Raw genomic sequence first — 19,172 nt, forward strand, 5'->3', positions numbered from 1 at the left:
GCTTGGCATGAAAATATTGGAAGAAAAACCCAAGGAAAACTAAGAATGAATGAGAGAAATAAATAAATAATTGTGTAAAAGCTTAATTAAACCAAAAAGAGAAAAAGAGGGTGGACCATGAGAGTGGGAGCTGGCAGGTGAGCTCAGCAATGGGAAGGATTGGGAAAAGTATAAAAGAAGGGGAATTTGAGGTGCTTTCCAGACCTGGGTCTCAAGAGAGGGTGTGACTGCTTTGCACCGACGTGGACCAGCCCGGTTTACTGTATGTGATTTCTGATCCATATACAATAAACCTACTTACATCAGACTTTGAGGTATAGTTTGTGTTAATTTTGGAGATTGTTATTTCTGTATTTGATACAGCATATAGAAGGCACACGAACGGAAGGGATTCTCTGGCCTGACCGGTAGAGGCGGGGAGTGGTGGAGTCACCACACTAGTACAAATTAACCAGTTGACATACTATTGCACTGGTCCTCATACAGCCCCTCCCGAAATCAAAGGCAGTGCAAATAGTTATAGTTTAAACACAAAACATTTGTGGAACTTCAGAATATGTCTTTATTTTTTGTTGGTTTCCCAACAATGCAAGCTTTTTACTGTGAAATTCGGCAGCCTGTCTGATGCAAATTTTTTCTTTCTTGCCGCTCCTTTTTTTCTTTTTACATGCAGTCAGTATTTGGAAAGGCATTTTGGTGATATTCTACAAAAGCGATCGTGTTCTAATCAAAACACTAGCATTTCTTAATTTTTGGATTAAGCTACACCACTCCCGCCTGCTACTATCCGCCAGTTATGGGCGTGTCGGCTCGTCCGCCTCTTGAGTTACGTTAGGTTTCTGATTAGGCCTACTGTTGTAGTTATAAATGATGCTGGGTCGATAACATATCCTTGCTACATCAGATAGGTCAAATATTCATGCCATGTGGATAACCTTGTTACTGTACATTACTGTAGGCTACATTATATTACTGTAAGTTATATTGAAACATATTTATATTTATATTTACACACCAGAAACACTGACGATTTCCGTCACTTTATTCCAAGCAGCGTTTCTTTTGCTACTATCTGTACAGTGGCAGAGCTGGGTCATAGTGATATAGCTAGGGAAAGTGGACACTGCTATAGCTTCTCCTCCGAGTGCGTCCCAGTAAAATAAAAGTTTCTGAAATTGTAATATGCATTACCTTGTTATCAATACGAAATGCAGCAGCTAGCTAGGTAGTTTCACTTGTTAGCTAGCTAGGCAAGACTATATTGTATCTGCTACTGCTAGCTGCCTGGTTAGCTAGTTCATCTCTGCTGATTTACCAGGTAAACTGCTATTGATAGCTAGCTAGCTAATAATGAAGCATGATAACGTTGACAACAATTATAGGCTAACAATGACTTTAATTCATAAACAGTGATGTATCAACCTGATCATATTTGCCAAAGGCTAATATTGGACATTGAAGGGAGGAGACGTTTTTGGGACGCACCTTCCATTTTATCTCAGGCAGTTGAATTTTCCTGTGGACCGAATCTGATGTACTTAAAATGCCTATCTGCCTATCTATCTATCTGACTGTGTAACTAACCGTGTATGTTTATCTGCCCCCAGCCCCTCCTTTTAACTCTCTATCTATCCATCTTTTAGGGTACACTCAAGGTTCACAGCGGCTTGCTTGAGGGTGCCGTAAGATTCATTCATGGGCATTTTTTGCAGTTATGTTGTTACTTGTTAACTTGTTTGTTTGTTAAAATAAATTCTTATAACAGATAGTCATGGTGCCATTTTTAACAGAAAAAGTAGCACATGTATGGGTGTTATGGGGGTAGGCATGGGGTAATGCAGGGGTGGGGAGAGAATGCGACAAAAAAAGATCAGTTTTTGTTACTTCACTTGGATGTTTGAGCTTCACTGCTCAGAATGATGTACAGTATGTGCAGAGTTTGACACTAGAAGGCTGTTTTCACATTCATCTGGTTAGTGTGATGTGGAAACATGAAGCCTCCAGGTCACATACAATGAGAATGGACTTTTCAGTGAAGTAGGAGACATTGCATCCAGCAGGTAAACTTTTGAAATTGAAAAAATTTGCATATTCATAGATTCTGGATTTTTCAACGAGGGACAAGGAGTAGATGTAAGTTTAAGAAATATGTGAGTAATTGAACTTTTTTGTGGAAAAAACATATTAGACAAATTATTCAAAACGGAGTATTTTCATATATCATAAATCATGTCTGGAGGGGATCTTTAATGAATAAAACATATTGTGCACTAGACAATAATTTTGGTAGTTTGAAATTTAAAAACCATTTTTCATGTTTAATAAAATGAATAATTTGTGTTCACTCTAAATATCAAAAGCAAATAATTACAGCTCGAGTTTCAGTGTTATGCTGAACACAAAAAATGTTTTAAATTCTGTGTTACATTAAGTAAGTTAACAAACAAGCTAATATTGCATTATTTTGGACATTTATTCTGTCAGATGTCAACATGTAAATGCAACTTGCACTGCTGCTGTGAAATACTCCATGAAGTGCTTGATCATTTGATGGATTATTTTAGAAAATTTGAGTAAAACAGCCAGAGGAATGTATAGTTTAGCAGACCCTCAAAAGAAGAACCATGTAATGGTAAGCATAGCTTTCCTGGAGGTGGATTTTTCTTCCAGTATCTGAAGTGGTAGTACTCGGGCACATGCGTACACCAGGGAGCAGGAAGAAAGACCCGGTATACGACTGTGACACTCACTTTTAGCTGGGGTAGGATAGTCTGGATAGTAAGATAGTGGTCTGACCCACAGTGCTCAACTTTTTTTTTTTGGACAGTATTCAGTTTTGAATGTTTATATGGTTTCACTTTCTAGCATGTCTAGTTACTAGCATGTGGTTGTCCTAATCAGAGTCTGGTTGACAAAGTATGCTTCAGACACCGTTTGCCCATTGCAGCCCTTGAAATCTGGTTTACTGTGGTCAGTGTCCTATGACGTCTTGGGCCAAAAAGGGAAAACTCCCTGGTAACCATAAAATTTTGCAAAACCGTGCATTTACATTCGAAAACTGTGCGAGGTAAAGAATTAATGTTGCACCCTGTTGCTTCACACTAATCTGATTTATTGTACCATATGCCTGAGCTGGATGTTAACTGTCAGCCCTCAATGGGTCAGGACACTGTATATTGTAAACAGTGCTTAGTGCATGAAAGTTCTAGTGATGGAGGACATTTTTTAAATGTGTGCATTCACACATACAGAAGGTTGCTGTCTTTGTTTAATCAGTGTAGGCCTTGTGATATATACAGATATTTCACTCATTAAAACAATTTCACTCACTAATATGTTTTCACTATCTATTTCACTCATTAAAACACAAATGTAACGTTACATGGTGTGTATGTTTTCATTAGCGTTATTAAGCTTCTCATTGTTTTCAGTTAGCATTTGTTATATTTTTTAATGTTAAATCGCTTATTTAAACCGCTTATCCCGCAAAGATAAAATTAGCTAGAATTTTTCCAATCTAGTGTTCTAATCGCAGGAGAGGTGAAACGGTATGAAAATTTATACCGTTGAAAAATCTCCGGAGCCCTATCACTGCCTTCCGCCATGTTTTCACTGACGCAAAACAAACCCACGTTGCATGCTGCGCATGCTTGCACCTGCGTCTGGGAGACTTGCTAACTTTGGTTGATGCTAGGCAGTATTTAACGTGGGTTTTTCAAAGCGCGGTAATCAACCACAGTTTTAATGATAATTAAAGTCTGAAAGGGTAATACTAACCGTTGGGAATTTTACCGGCAACTGTTTCATCCCTAAATCGCACTGGTTTTAGCAAACGCGCTAAATGGCAAACCACACCGGTGTGACCGTACGCAAGAACGTTTGTTTTTAGTTTCCCTTCTCCTCTCCAGCTCCTATTTGCATACAGAGCGCTGATAGGCTCCGGGGAAATTCTGACAGGCTCCAGAGATGTTCTGTGGATCTGAATGTACAACGTGCGTGTAGTCTGCAGCGCAATAAGCAAGTTTTGGAAATTATAGGAAAATGACAGGCATATCGCATTACCGTGGTTCACGTGTGCGTATTGAACCGAACGGTTTGACAAAATACCGTTGCATCCCTAGGTCAGTCATTACTTTTTACAGGCTGTCAACTGGCTTGCATATGGGCCAGTTCTGGCAAAACCGGCATCCGGAGTTGCACCAATTTGTATGGGCAAGTTCTGGCAGTTTTGTTGGGGTGATTGCGCCCCTATGCTGGCAATGCTGGTTCGGCAGCCAGACCTGGACCAGTGTACTTGGGCCGATTCTGGGGCATCATTCAAACTGAATTTGGCAAGTGTCTGGCAACCATACTTGGGCCGAGTTATTTCTTCTGGCCTGCAGGATTTGGGCCATTATTGGGCCAAAAATTTTTGGCTACCTGGGTTATGATTAAACAACATGTAGGAGTTCAAGTTCAAGTACAAGTCACCAATGGGTGAGTCCATGTCAAGTCACGAGTCATGTAAATCAAGGTTAAAGTTGGATTTGGGTCCAAGTCTTGGACTCAAGTACTACAAGGCTGTTCTGGGCCAATCAGAAGCACTTCATAGGACCTTTGTTTCTGAGCAACCAAACACAACTGCTGCTCTTTCTTTTATTCCTCTCGTCTCCTGAGACTCTCATTTTTCTAAATCACAATCTCTCCACTCCTGTTCCTCTGTGGTGAATTGAACATCCCAGTGTTTTATCACTTTTTTGTTATCTCCTGAAGGAAAACATCTTTATGGCAACAACCTCATCCTTCTCTTCTTTTGCTAATCAGGCTCTTGTAAATTGATAATACCTTCAGATAATACCTGTTACTCCCTATAATTTTTCTTTCCTTTACTATCCCACCAAACATTTTTACCAAAACCGTTTTAAATCTCTTGCTTACTGTGATTGAACTAAATGTGTTTTATCTTGTCAACTTAATTTTGTTACAGTATATGTTGTCATTATAGTCAATCCACCTGAATTTTATTTACTTATGTCATTGAAAAAGTAAAAAAAAATGAAAATGATTCACAGCTTCACAATGTGTCCTTCCATTATTTGCTATAGAAATGACCATAAAAATAAATACATGTTGACAAGAAAATTACAATCTGTATAATCAGTTGAGCTATTTTTTGTGGTTGTATGAACATTCCCCCTCTTTTGAGAAACCAGGACAGCTGCCGTGGCTGTTATTGTGGATGCTCTCAGCCAGGAACAATGGGGCTTAGCCTTTATTTCAACAAAGCCAGGCCTCTTTGAAGCAAGTGTTCGTGACATCACTAGTGATGTCACAGCAGGTGTTCATGACATCAATATTTCCAAATTGTTGTCCATCTACGACCAATAAGGAAGCAATCCAATGACTTACTAATGTAATTAATACAAGTTGTATTAATAAAAAAGTGCTGCTGTAAATCTGTGGACAGCACAGGAATCAATACTAGAATAGTTTTGCTTCCCCAATACAAAGTGCATGGAAGCCACATTGGTGACAGCAGACATCAGGGCCACAAACGTTATTAATTCACAGAGCGTTGCTAAATTTTCTTTCGAGTGGAGAATATTCTGGATACAGCACACTGCTATGATAACATACCAAGAAAGAATTTCAGACCCCTCTGTCAAATGTTCCAAGGTCAACACCTGTTTAGACTTACAACATTTCTCACTCTGAGCTATAACTTGTTATCTGAGACTTTTTTTCATGGCTTACAATTTTGCTTTAACAATTAGTTTGCTCAGAAATAGCAAACCATCACTGAGGGACAAAATCACGGGTATAGGCTGGATTACTGAACATCTCCCTCCGTCAAAATTCTACACAGATCAGTTCCAGTTCTTAAAAAATGAAATGAGTTATAAAATATACCTCTAGCAATTACTCGATACTGGAGTCCACACAATCTCTAACATAGACATGAAATATGTTTGCTTGTGTGAATTGCATACTCACATCTGATGTGAGGTAAGATGAGATGTACTGTACATCTGGAAGGTACTAAAGCTGTGGCGTTCATGCATTTTGTTGACCTTTAACTTGGAAAATGGAGACTTATCTACACAAAACAACATACACAGTGTCATCAAGGTAGTTTTATTTGTTTTTTTAATGCGGATAATTTGTCTTTTTAAAACTACAAATATATCTTTGTGTGTAAAAAGCTTTGCTTGTCTTTTTGTTCCAGGACAAACTATTGTGTGATTATCTCATTAATTAAAGAAGGGGTAAACACAAGCAACCTCCTTTCACAATCACATAAATTTAATTCATACAGACTAACACACCACAAATGTAGCAATCATGTGTTACTAAATTTTGTGTCTTCCAAAAATTTGTGGAACCTTTGTGTGGCTTGAGGTGAATGTGCTAGAGAACAGTATGACAAAGGCTGGCTAACTGAAATAGGCTCTTCACAGTAAAGACTCAGCTACCAGAGGTACTGTTTTTTAGATACAGGAAACTGGCAGACAGCCAGAATAGACCACTCTCTAATACTAATACCAGGACAGAATATGTGAAAACAGGAGCACTCAATGAGCAACATCAGAGCAGAAAAGACACATTACAGTAAACTAATGAAACAATGACTCTTCCCAAGTACTGCTCTATTTTCTGGGAGGGGTCTTTAACCTATTAAGTAACACTACAGTTAAACATTTACCATTTACTCCCATGAACTCTGGCATTCTCAGACTGCTATTAGATATTCAACATACCTGTACAATTTAGTCTTTCTCAGATTTTTCACTCTCAGTTTTTCAGTAAAATTTGCATAAATGAGGGAAGGAAAGTCAAAAGGCATTTGAACATTTGAATTTGCTATCCATATGGGAGAGGACAGTATGTCAGGCAACTTCAAAAACTTCAAAACTTCATACTCATTTTTCCCCATCTTAGAGAGAGTATTATAGTATGTAAGTAGTATGCTCAATGACCATAAAGCAACACTCACATGCCTGGTCCTTATGTTTCCTGCTAATAGCTCTAACCATCACTCCACAGTGCAGCCTGTAAACTGACATTTATGTCCATCTGTTTACGGGCTTCATCCTCTTTCAGGTGAAGAGAAGGAACCTTCTTCTCTCAACAATTAAACCAATTAAAGGGAACATGATTGGTTGGAGGCACCACACAGTTAAAAAAGAGGATGAAGGTGAAGAACATCCTCTTTGTGACATGCTTGACATGTCCAACCAACCACTTTCCCTGGGTTTCAGTTTCAAATGCTTGTTGAGATGTTCCAGGGGAGCATAATTTCTAGCTCTTACTGATACATAAATGCAAAAAATTAGCAGTATGGTGAACCAATGGTGACCACCCTAGGTGAACACCTGAGGTGCTTCTGAGGAGATACTCACCTCCGCTATGAGATCTCCATTCTCTGCATGCACCTGGGCGATGGCGCCGATCTCTTTGCACTGGGAAAAGGCAGTATAAAGCTCATGATCCTGGAGCATGAAGCTGTCCTTGTAGGCCATGAACATCTTGAAGGAGTTGACACCCTTCTCTTGGACCAGAGTCTCCATTTCCTGTTTGACCTATCAATTTTGAGGCAGGAGAAATATGTTTGGAGTGAGAGACGCATTCAGTGTAAATACTACATTAAAAACCAAACCATGTAGCATTAGTAAGCTGGCATTGTGAGTATGTAGGATTCATTCTTCACTTAAGGTCACCACACTTACTTCTTACTTTCTTACACACAGAAACTCTACAGCATATAATGTCACTCCACACTAGGACAATGAAGTTTGAGCGACACCTGGTATAAGACACTAATGGCCATATGACCTGTAGACCCTCCTGTAGTATCTATTGAATATAACACAATAGGGCCAGAGATTTGAAATTGTGTTACCATGGTTATGGATTTACAGAGAATAATAAAAAATCATTATGAATACAATCTAAAATTGTTAGGCATGGGAAAACCAATCAAATACTGATTACAGTTAGAAAGATGTGCTTTTTAGCTGAACGCACTGTACTGAGCATGTACTGAAATACTTGCTGTTAATTCAAATTAAAGAAGGAATCATCTTTGCAGGGAAAGCATTACTCCTTCAGTTACAATTCCTCTGAAGTCCTAGTGACCATCAATCAATACCAAAATTGATATACTTAATTTCCCACTGGGATTAATAAAGTACATATCTATCTATCTATCTATCTATCTATCTATCTAAAAGCACTGTAGGATATTTGTTATACACAGCCCCAATTGTAATGTATCAGTACTTCCAGAGCCCTGTTTGCAATCAATTGGGACTCAGTTGTGATAGTGGGAACAGACTACCATCCAACAATGTTTATTAAGGTTTTAAGCATTCTAAATACCTTTCAAATGAGTCTTCTAGTAAATAGTTGCACTCTACAGCCAAAAATAACTGCATATTTCTCCTAAAAAATGAGACTTCGTCAGTTGAAAGAAGTACTAAATTTTAAAAATATTTAAATAAAATATTATAAAATAAAATAAACAAAAAAGATAGTTCAGCATTTATTACAAACATTATATAAACGTCAACACAGAGAAATGAAATTTTTCCTCCGGAATTCCATACAGTGAATATAAGGAAACTGAAACATTTAGTGTAGCTTTAAATATTGTATTGTTGAGTTGGTGACCTTACACAAGAGTAGACTAGAGCAATAAAGGGTACACAACAGTTTCATTGACTCATCCCTCAGTTAGTTGCTTATTTTTTTGGAAGGACAACAAGACAGTCAAAGGTACTGTTAATAGCTTGCAGTCTGAAATGTGAATGTGAAAAAATTAAATAAATCATTTGTTGTGTGGTATGCCCAATAACCTTACAAGATCCTGAAAAACCTCCAGCTGCCATTGAAAGGCTTTTTTTCTGAAAACCTCTAAGGTTGCAGAAGGACATTGTGAATGAAATCGTGTCCCGCTGCATTTGTTGGCTGGACCATACCAACAGCAACAAGGGCCCCAGGCTGATCATTGCCAAATCTAAACTTTTCCAGCAAAAAGGGGTTAAAATCAAGGGGAGAGACATCTGAGCAGCAAGACAGATGTGTATCATTGGCTGTGAATAAACCTTATATAGATATACTACAATATCGCAGTGTGGATATTTTGAGTGAATGAAAGTCATTTTTTTCTCTTTTTTATCTCTTAAGGGGAGGTAAATCTCAAGCTGAACAGGGCAAATACTAGCTGAAGAATATCATTGAAAAAAGTGATCATTGCAACTGCAGTTGAAAAAAGTGAAGAAACAATCAGCCATTTGGAAATAACTTTTTCAATCATTCTTTCAAAATCCCTAGACACCAGACAACTCATATGACTTAATGAGATTAAACAATTTTTAAACAACACTGGTCTATCCAAACTCTTTACAGTATAGATGACTATTGCTTTCTTTCTCCCCTAATGAACTTCCGCAAGCACCGGCTCCAATGTCCAGTGGTAGGTCCCCTGGTCTGGATGGATTCCCAGCAGAATCCGTCACTCTCCTTTCTATTTACATTTACAGTTATTCATTTGGCAACTTACTATATTAATCGATTGAATTAATAACTAAATCATCTCAACCTCTCCCTTCAAACAACACATGAACACAACTGTAATCACTCTACCTGGAAAGGAAAATCACTTTGCTGGAGTTACAGACTTCTATCTCTTATCAGTAGTAATATTAACATTATTTGTACAGCCCTTGCTTGTAGGCTTGAATCAGTAATATTCAAATGAACCCATCCAGACCAGAACGACTTTATCAAAGGCAGAAACTCACAGGACAATACCAGAAGGCTCTTCAGCATCATGCACCCATCCAAATTCAACAATACACATTCAGTCGTTGTATTGTCGAGCCCTGAGAAAAGAGTTGATCATGTGAGCTGACCACTCCCCTTCACTGAATATTCACTTGGATGTTTTGGATTTGGGAAGAACATCATTAATTGGATCAGGGCCCTATACCCCAGCATCTGTCAACCACCAACAATACAATATCCAAAACCTTCACACTGGTAAAAAGTAAGATTGCCCATCATCACAAAATTCATGCTGCCATTTGCTTATCCTATTTGTAAAAAAAAAACCTCAGCGTACACACAGATTCAAATAACCACAATAAGCCTCTATAATAATGACATTGTACAAGATATGTTCAACACCCATCAAGATCCATAAGATCAGTTATGTGAGATGTGCTGTCCACTCACCTTCAGTGATCTGCTTTTCACAGGGAACAAAAGAAAATCATTTCCATGATAAATTCTCTGTATTGCATCCACATTTGAGGCATGACATAAAACTAACCTAATACTATATTTATTTTCTGGTTCTGATCCTAGAGGGGAATTAACCACTTAAATATATCATTTAAAATTTTACAATTATTCTGTCTTACTGTTCTCAACATTGCAAGATAAGTACTCACTCCCACAGAACCTGTAATATTCATATCCAGGTAACTCCTACTTAAATATGAAAAACCTAGGTCTGTACCCCCCCCCCTCTTCCTGCAGTTACTCAAAATATCTCTACAAAACATTAATCTCTCAAAGATGTACAATAAAAGTGTAGCACAATAATAAGGAGGAGGACTCGTAACCAAAAGGTTGCTTGTTCAGTTCACCACTGGGGCAATGCTACTGTACCTTTGAGCAAGGTACTTCAGCCAGAATAGCCTCAGTAAATACCCAGCTGTATAAATAGATACAATTTTCACATGTTAACCAATGTAAGTCACTCTGGATAAGAGCACCTGCTAAATGACAATAATGTAATGCAAACTAACTAAAAGAGTTTCCTCCCAATGTGTCTGGAATGTATATGGAATGTATCATAGAGATGACACTCATCCCTACAACCTCCACTCACAATCCGGGGGGGCAGACAGACTTGTGTTCCCCTCCAACACACGCTATATGAAGCACCACTTTTTTCACACCACAGTTCCCAAGTTAAGATGGCAGAGACGTGAGCTGGAGGAAGACATTTCATGTAGAGCTTCATACAGGCTGACTATAGGCACCCGATTGACCAGCAGGGGTTACTGGTTACTGGTGTGTGTTGAGAAGGACAAACCCTGTCCTACCTACCAACTCCTATGCCTGGTGGAGCAAAGCAAATTTCTGCAGCTGTGGGCTCCTGGTCATTGTCAGGTGATGACATGGCCAGGATCTAACCCAGGCTGTACAGCTGGGCATTCAAAGCTTGCATTTGAAGTAAACACCTTGACCACTGAGCTCCACTGAGCCTCTGTCATGCACATTAATGCATTTTCAAAGATTAAATTGAGGAGAAGGGGATCAGCAGTGTGGCATAGTCGTAAGGGACAGGGCTCATAACCCACAGGTTTCTGGTTCGATCCCCCAGTGGGGCACTGCTGTTACATTCCTGGGCAAGGTGCTTAACCTGAATTGCCTCAGTAAATATCCAGCTATGTAAGTCACACCAGATAAGTGTGTCTGCTAAGTAACTGAGGAGGCATCAAAGGGGAGAGCATGGGGCAAGGTTCAGACAGGTAAGTTGAATGCCAAGATACAGGAATAGGGATATGGGGGGAATTTTCTGGAGGGAGGTGTGAGAGCACAGGAGGACACAAAACATAGAGAAGTGAGACATTATATTGAATAAAACAGTTCTTTAAGAGGGAAGGGACAAAAAGTCCACAATGTTGTTCAATGACCTCAAAAAACAAGAAAAAAAAATTGTGTAAAATGCTATCTGCTGTCACACTTTACCCTTGACTGGTAACTTAGGAAGTTGCTTGGGGAGAGAGGAGAATACAATGTCTGGACCATTGCTGTACCATCCACTCTCAGGGGCTGTACCATCCACTCTCAGAGGGCCCCCACTCATAACCTGCCTGAGACGAATATTTCCATCCCCTTTCCACCTCACTGGCTATAGAATGGAACTATTTTGATGGAAGGATTGAGATCAAGTGATGCCTTGTGTTACACCAATGCTGTCTTTTATATTGTTCTTTTCCAGGAATCTTTCAACCACCTTTTCCTGGGGTCAGGGAATAATTTTACAGTTTTTCCAATTTAGCCTGGGTTTTTTTTTTTTGAAAATGCACTATTTACAGCATTTTGTGATAATCTTGATTGTAAAAAAGCACTAAAACAAAACTTGATTAAGTGATTAAGGTGACACTGATTGCTGCAATATCAAGGACATCAAAGTTTGCCATACCGTGTCACTCCACCAGGTGACGGCCACATGGAGGGAATAGTCACAGCAGACCTTGGAGTCCGCCATGGCCCTCCAGCGCTCATAGGCCTCTAGGAGCGAGGTGCCCTTCTGGGGGATGACGAAGTCCAGGATCATGGTCGTGCCTCCGGCCAGGGCAGCCTGGGGGCACACACAGGGAAACACGGTTACATGGCTGGCTGCTGCACAAACCTCCTGCCATCTCTTCAGGGTGGGTGATGTCAGTGATATCATTATTAGTGGACTCAAAATGTTTCATTTCTGAAAACATTAAACTGATCACATTCATTGCTGCACTGAAATAGTGATTTAACCATACATTTTGAAACCATCATTATTATTAGTCTTGTTTTTAATGATTATTGTCATCATTACATAACATCTTATTACAACTGTTTGTGTGATTTACTTATCTAAGTGACTTAGATTTAAATGTTAGAAATACAGATTACAAGTAGCAAATGCAAGTGCTATACAACCAGTATTAGAATTAAATAGTCACACACAGCCATTTAAAACACAAATCCTTTAGTATATCAGACCAAACATGATTCACCATTATTCTCATCTGAGCATGAGCATAGTTTGAAATAGTCTCCCAGCTGTATGCCAGTGACTCACTCCTGAGAGGTCCCAGGCAAAAATAACCACAGGGTCAAACTGAAGGCAAGCCAAATGTAAATTCATACATTTTTAGAACCCCAGGAACTAAATAGTTTATCATGATTGATGGATGTGTTCTTGGGCATATAGGAAAATTCTCTGATGTCTTAAAAATACACATGTTGCAGATATCTTAAAGACCATTCATTAATTCCTGGTTGATTTGCATATACCACAGTGAGAAAGCTGTTGAATGAAAAGCAAGTTTGGCTGGTTGCATACACCCTTGTACTATTACGTATATAACTGAGAAAATGGTGTGGGCAAATCAGCATTGCTCATTTACGATTTTGAGACATATTTCATATACTCTCAATACCACTTTAACTTCAGCAGGAGTTATATTCATGTTATGTCTGCCATATGAGAGTCAAGTCTGAGAGAATGCGGTAGGGGTTTCTGTTTTGTGACCTGCATGTTCATTTGTTCCCACGTCTGGGGCCGTGATCACAGTCAGTGCTTCTCATCTATTTTACCAGGGACGCTGCAAACGATGTGGTGAGAGACACAGGATGGGACATGTGGGCCTTCCCATAGTAGGGGTAGGCCACCTCAGATCTCTAAGTGGAAGACTTTCTCTTCCTCTTGGCATCATGAGGAAGGAGGGTGTGGAAGAAAATTAAGAAAAGGACTTTTGAAACATTGCCTTAACCCTGAAGGTTAAACAAACAACTCTGTGTGACTATACTGGGAGAAATCCTCCCTATTCTGTCTCTATGGCAAAAAATGTTACTGTTATCTGGTTCTCTGGTTTTCTGTACTTTTGCACAATTTTTCTCTGAGAGTCCTTGATATACTGCCAAGCATTAACTGCCTGTATGACGGAAATGTGATCCATCCATTTTATCCTTCCTATTCTTCGAGAGATATAAAGGCTGAGCTTGTTTCACTTTTAGAGAACTACGGCGCTCTGTATTTCTCTCCATGATATCATGTAATAATATGCTGACCGAAGCCCCCGGCTGTCTGAAGATTATTCAACAGAGGGACAGCAATGCAACAACCAGAGAGTGTAGCAGAGAGGTTGTCCTGCCAATGGGAGTGGAAAAGAACACAATTGAGGTCAGCACCATCCATGGCCACAGTGACCTAGCCAGTCACTGTTGACTCACCACCTTGATGGCATTCCAGGTCAGGGGGTTTGAAACTTACAAAGAGAGGTCTACCTAGCAGACGACGCCCATGGATTGAGCAGTCAATTAATCAATCCTATCACGTTACATGGTAGTCATATCACATTACAATTTACTGGCTCTAACTTGGAGGTTTTACTGTGGAGATCTTCGCCTTTCTATTGTCAAATTTCTGAACAGTCAGGTTACCTAAAAATGGTGAACATCTTATTTATTTCATTCCTGTTCTCGTTTCTGCAGTGATGCATTTCATGTGTCATTCTATATTAGCCTTGTAAGTGCATCTGTAAATAAGCAATTAGAGCAGTATGGTGTAATCAGAATGCTGTTGGAACTATTCCAAGTTGGGGCACTGCTGCTGTATCCTTTAACAAGTTACTTCATCTGAACTGCTTCAGTAAATACTCGCCTGTATAACTGGATGATATCCAAGCGTTATAAATTGATCTAGATAAGGGTGTCTGCTCAGAAAACAAATAATTCAATGTACCATAAACTATAAATTTATTCATTCAGCAAGGAAGAGTACATCTGCACTGCAAATACTTTTTTTTTGCTTGCATAAGAAGGATGTTTGTGATCTTGCTGTTTGTGATATTGCAAATAATATTTTAAATGAGGAGGGTGGCCCTCCCTCACAGAGCACCAAGATCTCTAGATATTTCACCTCTTGTAATTAGGCTTTAATTTCACAATGAGGTCACACAAGTACATGGATCTGATTCTGATTACTTCAGCATATATACTATTTATTCTGTTATTATCAGTATTATTTGAAAATATAATATTCAAATAATCCTGATAATAACAGAATAAAAAGATTAACTGCATGGTTGATCATCTCAAAACAAAGTCAACTAGCTAATACAACAGTATCTTCAAATCTGGCATAATCTTGATATAAAGTTTCTAGTTTGCTTTTCATGGAAGAGTGAAATTGATGAAAAACGCATATGCGGTCTAACGACAGGTCAGCACAGGAGACTCCAGTAAACAGGAGTAAGATAGTATTTTGATTTAAAACAGACGCAGCTTCTTCCTTTCAGCAAAAGAAAGTATCCCGTTTATATTTTGTGAACAGATCTTTACCGTGTGAAGTGGTAGGACTAATACAAAACAAAGTGATATGTAGTTCCATGCAGTTGGTGCCATGTGCAACTCCAGTCGTAGAGGCTAACGACCGATCCTATCTCCAAAATTGGAAACGGAAACAGCTGTACACTACTCCAAGCTATGGCGATCTCTAAATACTAACATGGAGATACAGTTCTGACCGATCCCTACAAAGAGAGTAGAAAGTTCGGGATTAAGAAATGTACTGATTGAAAACGAATCCCCTCAGAATGGACAGACAACATCATTTGGGATTTTCTATGACCGCTTTCATAAAGGGTTATGAAAGTTATGCCAATTTATGAACTGATGCTTAATTGTGAGATCGATTAACTCATTACCTGCGATTGGTAAGAAGTGCTTTACCTTAGTCCCAGTATGGAAGTCGTCCACAGCCTTCGTGCCCATAAACTCCAGTTCCATGTGGGTGTGTGTATCGATGCCTCCAGGTAGGACAAGTTTATCAGCGGCATCTATGATTTTTACTCCGCCTGGTATTTGCAGGTTTAATCCGACCTCTTTGATTAATCCATCTTCAATGTAAACGTCAGAAATAACGGTGCAGTCCTCGTTGACAACTTTACCCCCTTTTATTAGAATCTTGCTTTGATTTGTCATATCTCCAATCTGTTTATTTCGCCTATATAATCGTTCACCTAGAAGAAGCAAAAAAGTTTTTTGATGACTTTCAGCCAAGAGAGCAACAACTGCGTATTGTAAGCAGTACCTATCAGTGCACGCAATAAAGTCAAGCAAACCTTAAAATAGCATGTATATATATAATCCTTGAAATTTAACTTGTATGACACTTGCTCTTAAAGACACTTGGTCATTTAACTTCTACTTAACGAAAACCTGACTCGAAAAAGCTACGCCGAGTTAAGAGGGCTCACTTGTTACTGTATATGCCAATGAATATATTGACATGTTTCGTACCTTTCCTCTTTGAAACCGGACAGATCTGAATCAATGAATCCTGGAATCTCGCTGCGTGTGTTTGGTAGCTCAGATCTCGCCCACCCCCTCGCAGACCCTGCCCCTTTAGTCGGAACAGCCTATCACAAAGTGGTCAGTGTTATCATTAGACCCGTGTTAGCAGACAGAATAATTTTTGGTTCCGATTGGTTGTGTCAGGTGCAAAAGAGTACCTGCACAAAAATTAAATCCAGTAACTTTAAAAAGGACCAGGTGCACTGCCGTCTTTTGCGAAACGATGAAGGACGTTTTAGTCAAACAAAGACAAACAAAATTAAATTGTCGAGTTAACAGGTGGAGGCAAGTATTAGATTGAAAACGAACGTCACAGCCCATTAATTAGCAGATGCATAATAGAAACGTACATAATTTGAACTTTGCGTTTACCCCGAACACTTGTTTTAAAATTCCAGGTGAAATTACAGTTTAAAATATGATATATATAAATAATGAAATGTTTCTGTAGAATATTGTAAAAAAAAAAAAATTAACCAGAAAAATGTAATTACATTATCCGGCAATTCATGACGTTATCTAATTTTATTGCGTGAAAAGGATATTACATAATAATGTCTGATAAGCTACGTTTTATCAGCTGCGACAGGGCCGTTCCAAGTCCAGAACATCAGAGAAAGTCCTTGGTAGGTGTAGTCAGTGCATAATAGTTCGCATGGATCCGTTGCATTAGAAGATTCAGCCATACGAGTTTTCTCGCTAGATTGTTCCCAGCATTGTCTTTTTGCAAGTAATTTTGTACTATTCTTTAAGTTACACACAACTGGGGATATTTCTTTTAAACATGCTTTAATGCTTGCTGCTTTACATAAACTGAAGCCCATCCACAAAGGATATATTAGTGACCTATGCTGTAACAGTGAGTGTGGGATAATTAGTCAATGCGTCTTAGGAATTGCAGACCCTGGGAGTAGCTCCTCAACACAAAAATCAACAATTTCATCTCCTAGCTAAGACATCCATGACCTTCCCACCAGGGCTGCCATGTTTACATCAACTGTTTCTTTTGGTAGCAAGTAATTGTCACCATACTCTTTAAGTTGGACGTAAGTGCCCGTTGTCTGAAGAAGTACTTGGAAATAAGTCTCTACTAGCTTTCCAGACAGCTCCAACACTGTTTGTTAGACTTTGTGGTTTTAAATGAGTTTTCATTGAACAAGTAAGGGAAGTTCTGAATTCCAATTGTGCAAAAAGCAGCACTTTTCTCACCACATCATTGACAGTTGTCAAGATTGTCCTGGGTAGCTGCAGATGGTAGTTGTAGTTTGCACAATTTTGAAGAATAAATTGATCTTTTTCATTGTCACGCTGCTTTCCTCCTTTGTTACCATACAAAATTGACAAATTCTACTCAGAAATGAGCAAAAAAGAGACATGTATGGTAAATGTTGAAAATGTGTCATATTTCACACACACACACGATATATACTTGTTAATGTTTAGGTCATTCTTCTTTTGTTGGCAACATCCTTATACTTATGAAGCCAAATATAATTAATTTACTTAATGTCAACATAAATAAACAATTCATGCAAAAAAAAAAAAAAAACTAGTCTAAAATATCCCTATTGTCAGGTCTGGGTGTATGTTGACCTCATTTAGATATGTGAACCGTTTCATATTTTGTGAGAGTACAAAGTTGTGATACAAAGCTTTGGGCCTTCAAGATCAAGGAATGAGCCTTATAGTTCAGAAAAGAACATTAAATGATCATTTACATTTTAAAGTGTATGACTGTATTGTTCAAATTGTTCTTTTTGAAGGAATGCTTTGACTGAGGCTAATGCATAAATTCAGTTCTTCTGACTCACTTCAACTGTAATCCACAAAAAGGTTTTTGCTAAATTAGGATCAAATAAGGAAGCATGTCTGATATAAGGGGTGCTTGCATTCCTCACGTTTGACACATTTGATCCAGACATTTAGCCTCCTCTAGAGGCCGGTGGTGAGAAAATGAAGCTGTTGGCAAGTTAGATTAATTTGGGACACAGGAGGAAAGCACGGCCATGCACTCTCCTGCTTTGCTGGTTGATTTGAAGTGGGTCTTACTTTAGCAGCTGCATGCAAATAGCGTCTTTCATTAGTCACATTTACCTAAGGTCAGACAGTGGCCATGGTGAAAAGGTTGTTTAAAATCACTGCCAGCTGTGAGGGGGTTAAAGTGAGTCACTCTGGGTATAGGTAGCTACCTACTAAAATATATATTTTATATATATAATATATATCTATCCAGCCGGAGGAAGACATACAGTAGACACAGGAATAGGACAGAGACCTTTTTATTCATACAAAGCTGTTTTCCGCATGTTTATCTGCAAGCAACACATGAGACAATAGAACTGAAAATGTTTCAAGCAAAAAATGAGTATATTAAAATCAGTACCAGACCACTTTTCAAACTAGCTAGCTAGTTTTTAGTACGTGACCAGGAGATGGTCACAAGCTAGCAAGTTGTTTATCAAAGCAAGCAGATCGAAAAAGGTAGAGATCTAACACAGTTCCACAGCAACTCAAACCTAAAGATAACACAAGGAAACAGTGTACTTTCTAGGTGGAGTCATCCATTACTGCACAAGTCAACATGGTTGGTGGAAACATTCTATAATTTCAGGATCAACCTGTGCTGATCCACAGCTTGCGGTTTGTTGCATCTAGCCTTGAGATGTTTAAATTGCCTAATGGCCATCTCTGCCATTAGGATAAGGAACAGACTGGGAATAGCTGTCAGTATAAAAGTTCAAGGGTATTCTTGGATGATTCCTGTAAGACCCACAGCACAATGGGCTATATTCCAGCCTGATCAGCCTACCTCTGCATCATATAAGACATCAGAGAGAATCTTTTTACTGAGCCAGTCTGGTAAAAACCAGATATGTGAAATCAAATTTATCATCTAGAATTACATTCTGATCGACACAAAATATAGAATGAAAAAAACTGAGCTCAGTATTGTGCCCAGATATGTTCATATTCTGTACCCTAGATTTACATTCTGTCACATCTACTTTACAAACCTCCCTCCCCCTAAATGTTACACTGGTGTGAGCCATGGATCT

At 38.8% G+C, this 19,172-nt stretch overlaps 1 protein-coding gene across 1 annotated transcript in view; it reads right to left on the reverse strand.

Annotated features, from left to right (window-relative positions):
* Positions 1-16,086, reverse strand: part of dpys (dihydropyrimidinase) — a 33,066-nt gene extending 16,980 nt beyond the window's left edge. The window contains exons 1-4 of the mRNA XM_036538931.1: positions 16,063-16,086; positions 15,493-15,782; positions 12,200-12,358; positions 7,380-7,559 (exon numbers count right to left, since the gene is read on the reverse strand). Coding sequence (XP_036394824.1) covers positions 7,380-7,559; positions 12,200-12,358; positions 15,493-15,744 — 591 coding nt within the window. The 5' untranslated portion in view covers positions 15,745-15,782; positions 16,063-16,086. The remainder of the gene's footprint in view (positions 1-7,379; positions 7,560-12,199; positions 12,359-15,492; positions 15,783-16,062) is intronic.
* Positions 16,087-19,172: the final 3,086 nt, after the last annotated feature.

Source organism: Megalops cyprinoides, chromosome 10, assembly GCF_013368585.1.
Source record: "Megalops cyprinoides isolate fMegCyp1 chromosome 10, fMegCyp1.pri, whole genome shotgun sequence".
Lineage (NCBI taxonomy): Eukaryota > Metazoa > Chordata > Actinopteri > Elopiformes > Megalopidae > Megalops > Megalops cyprinoides.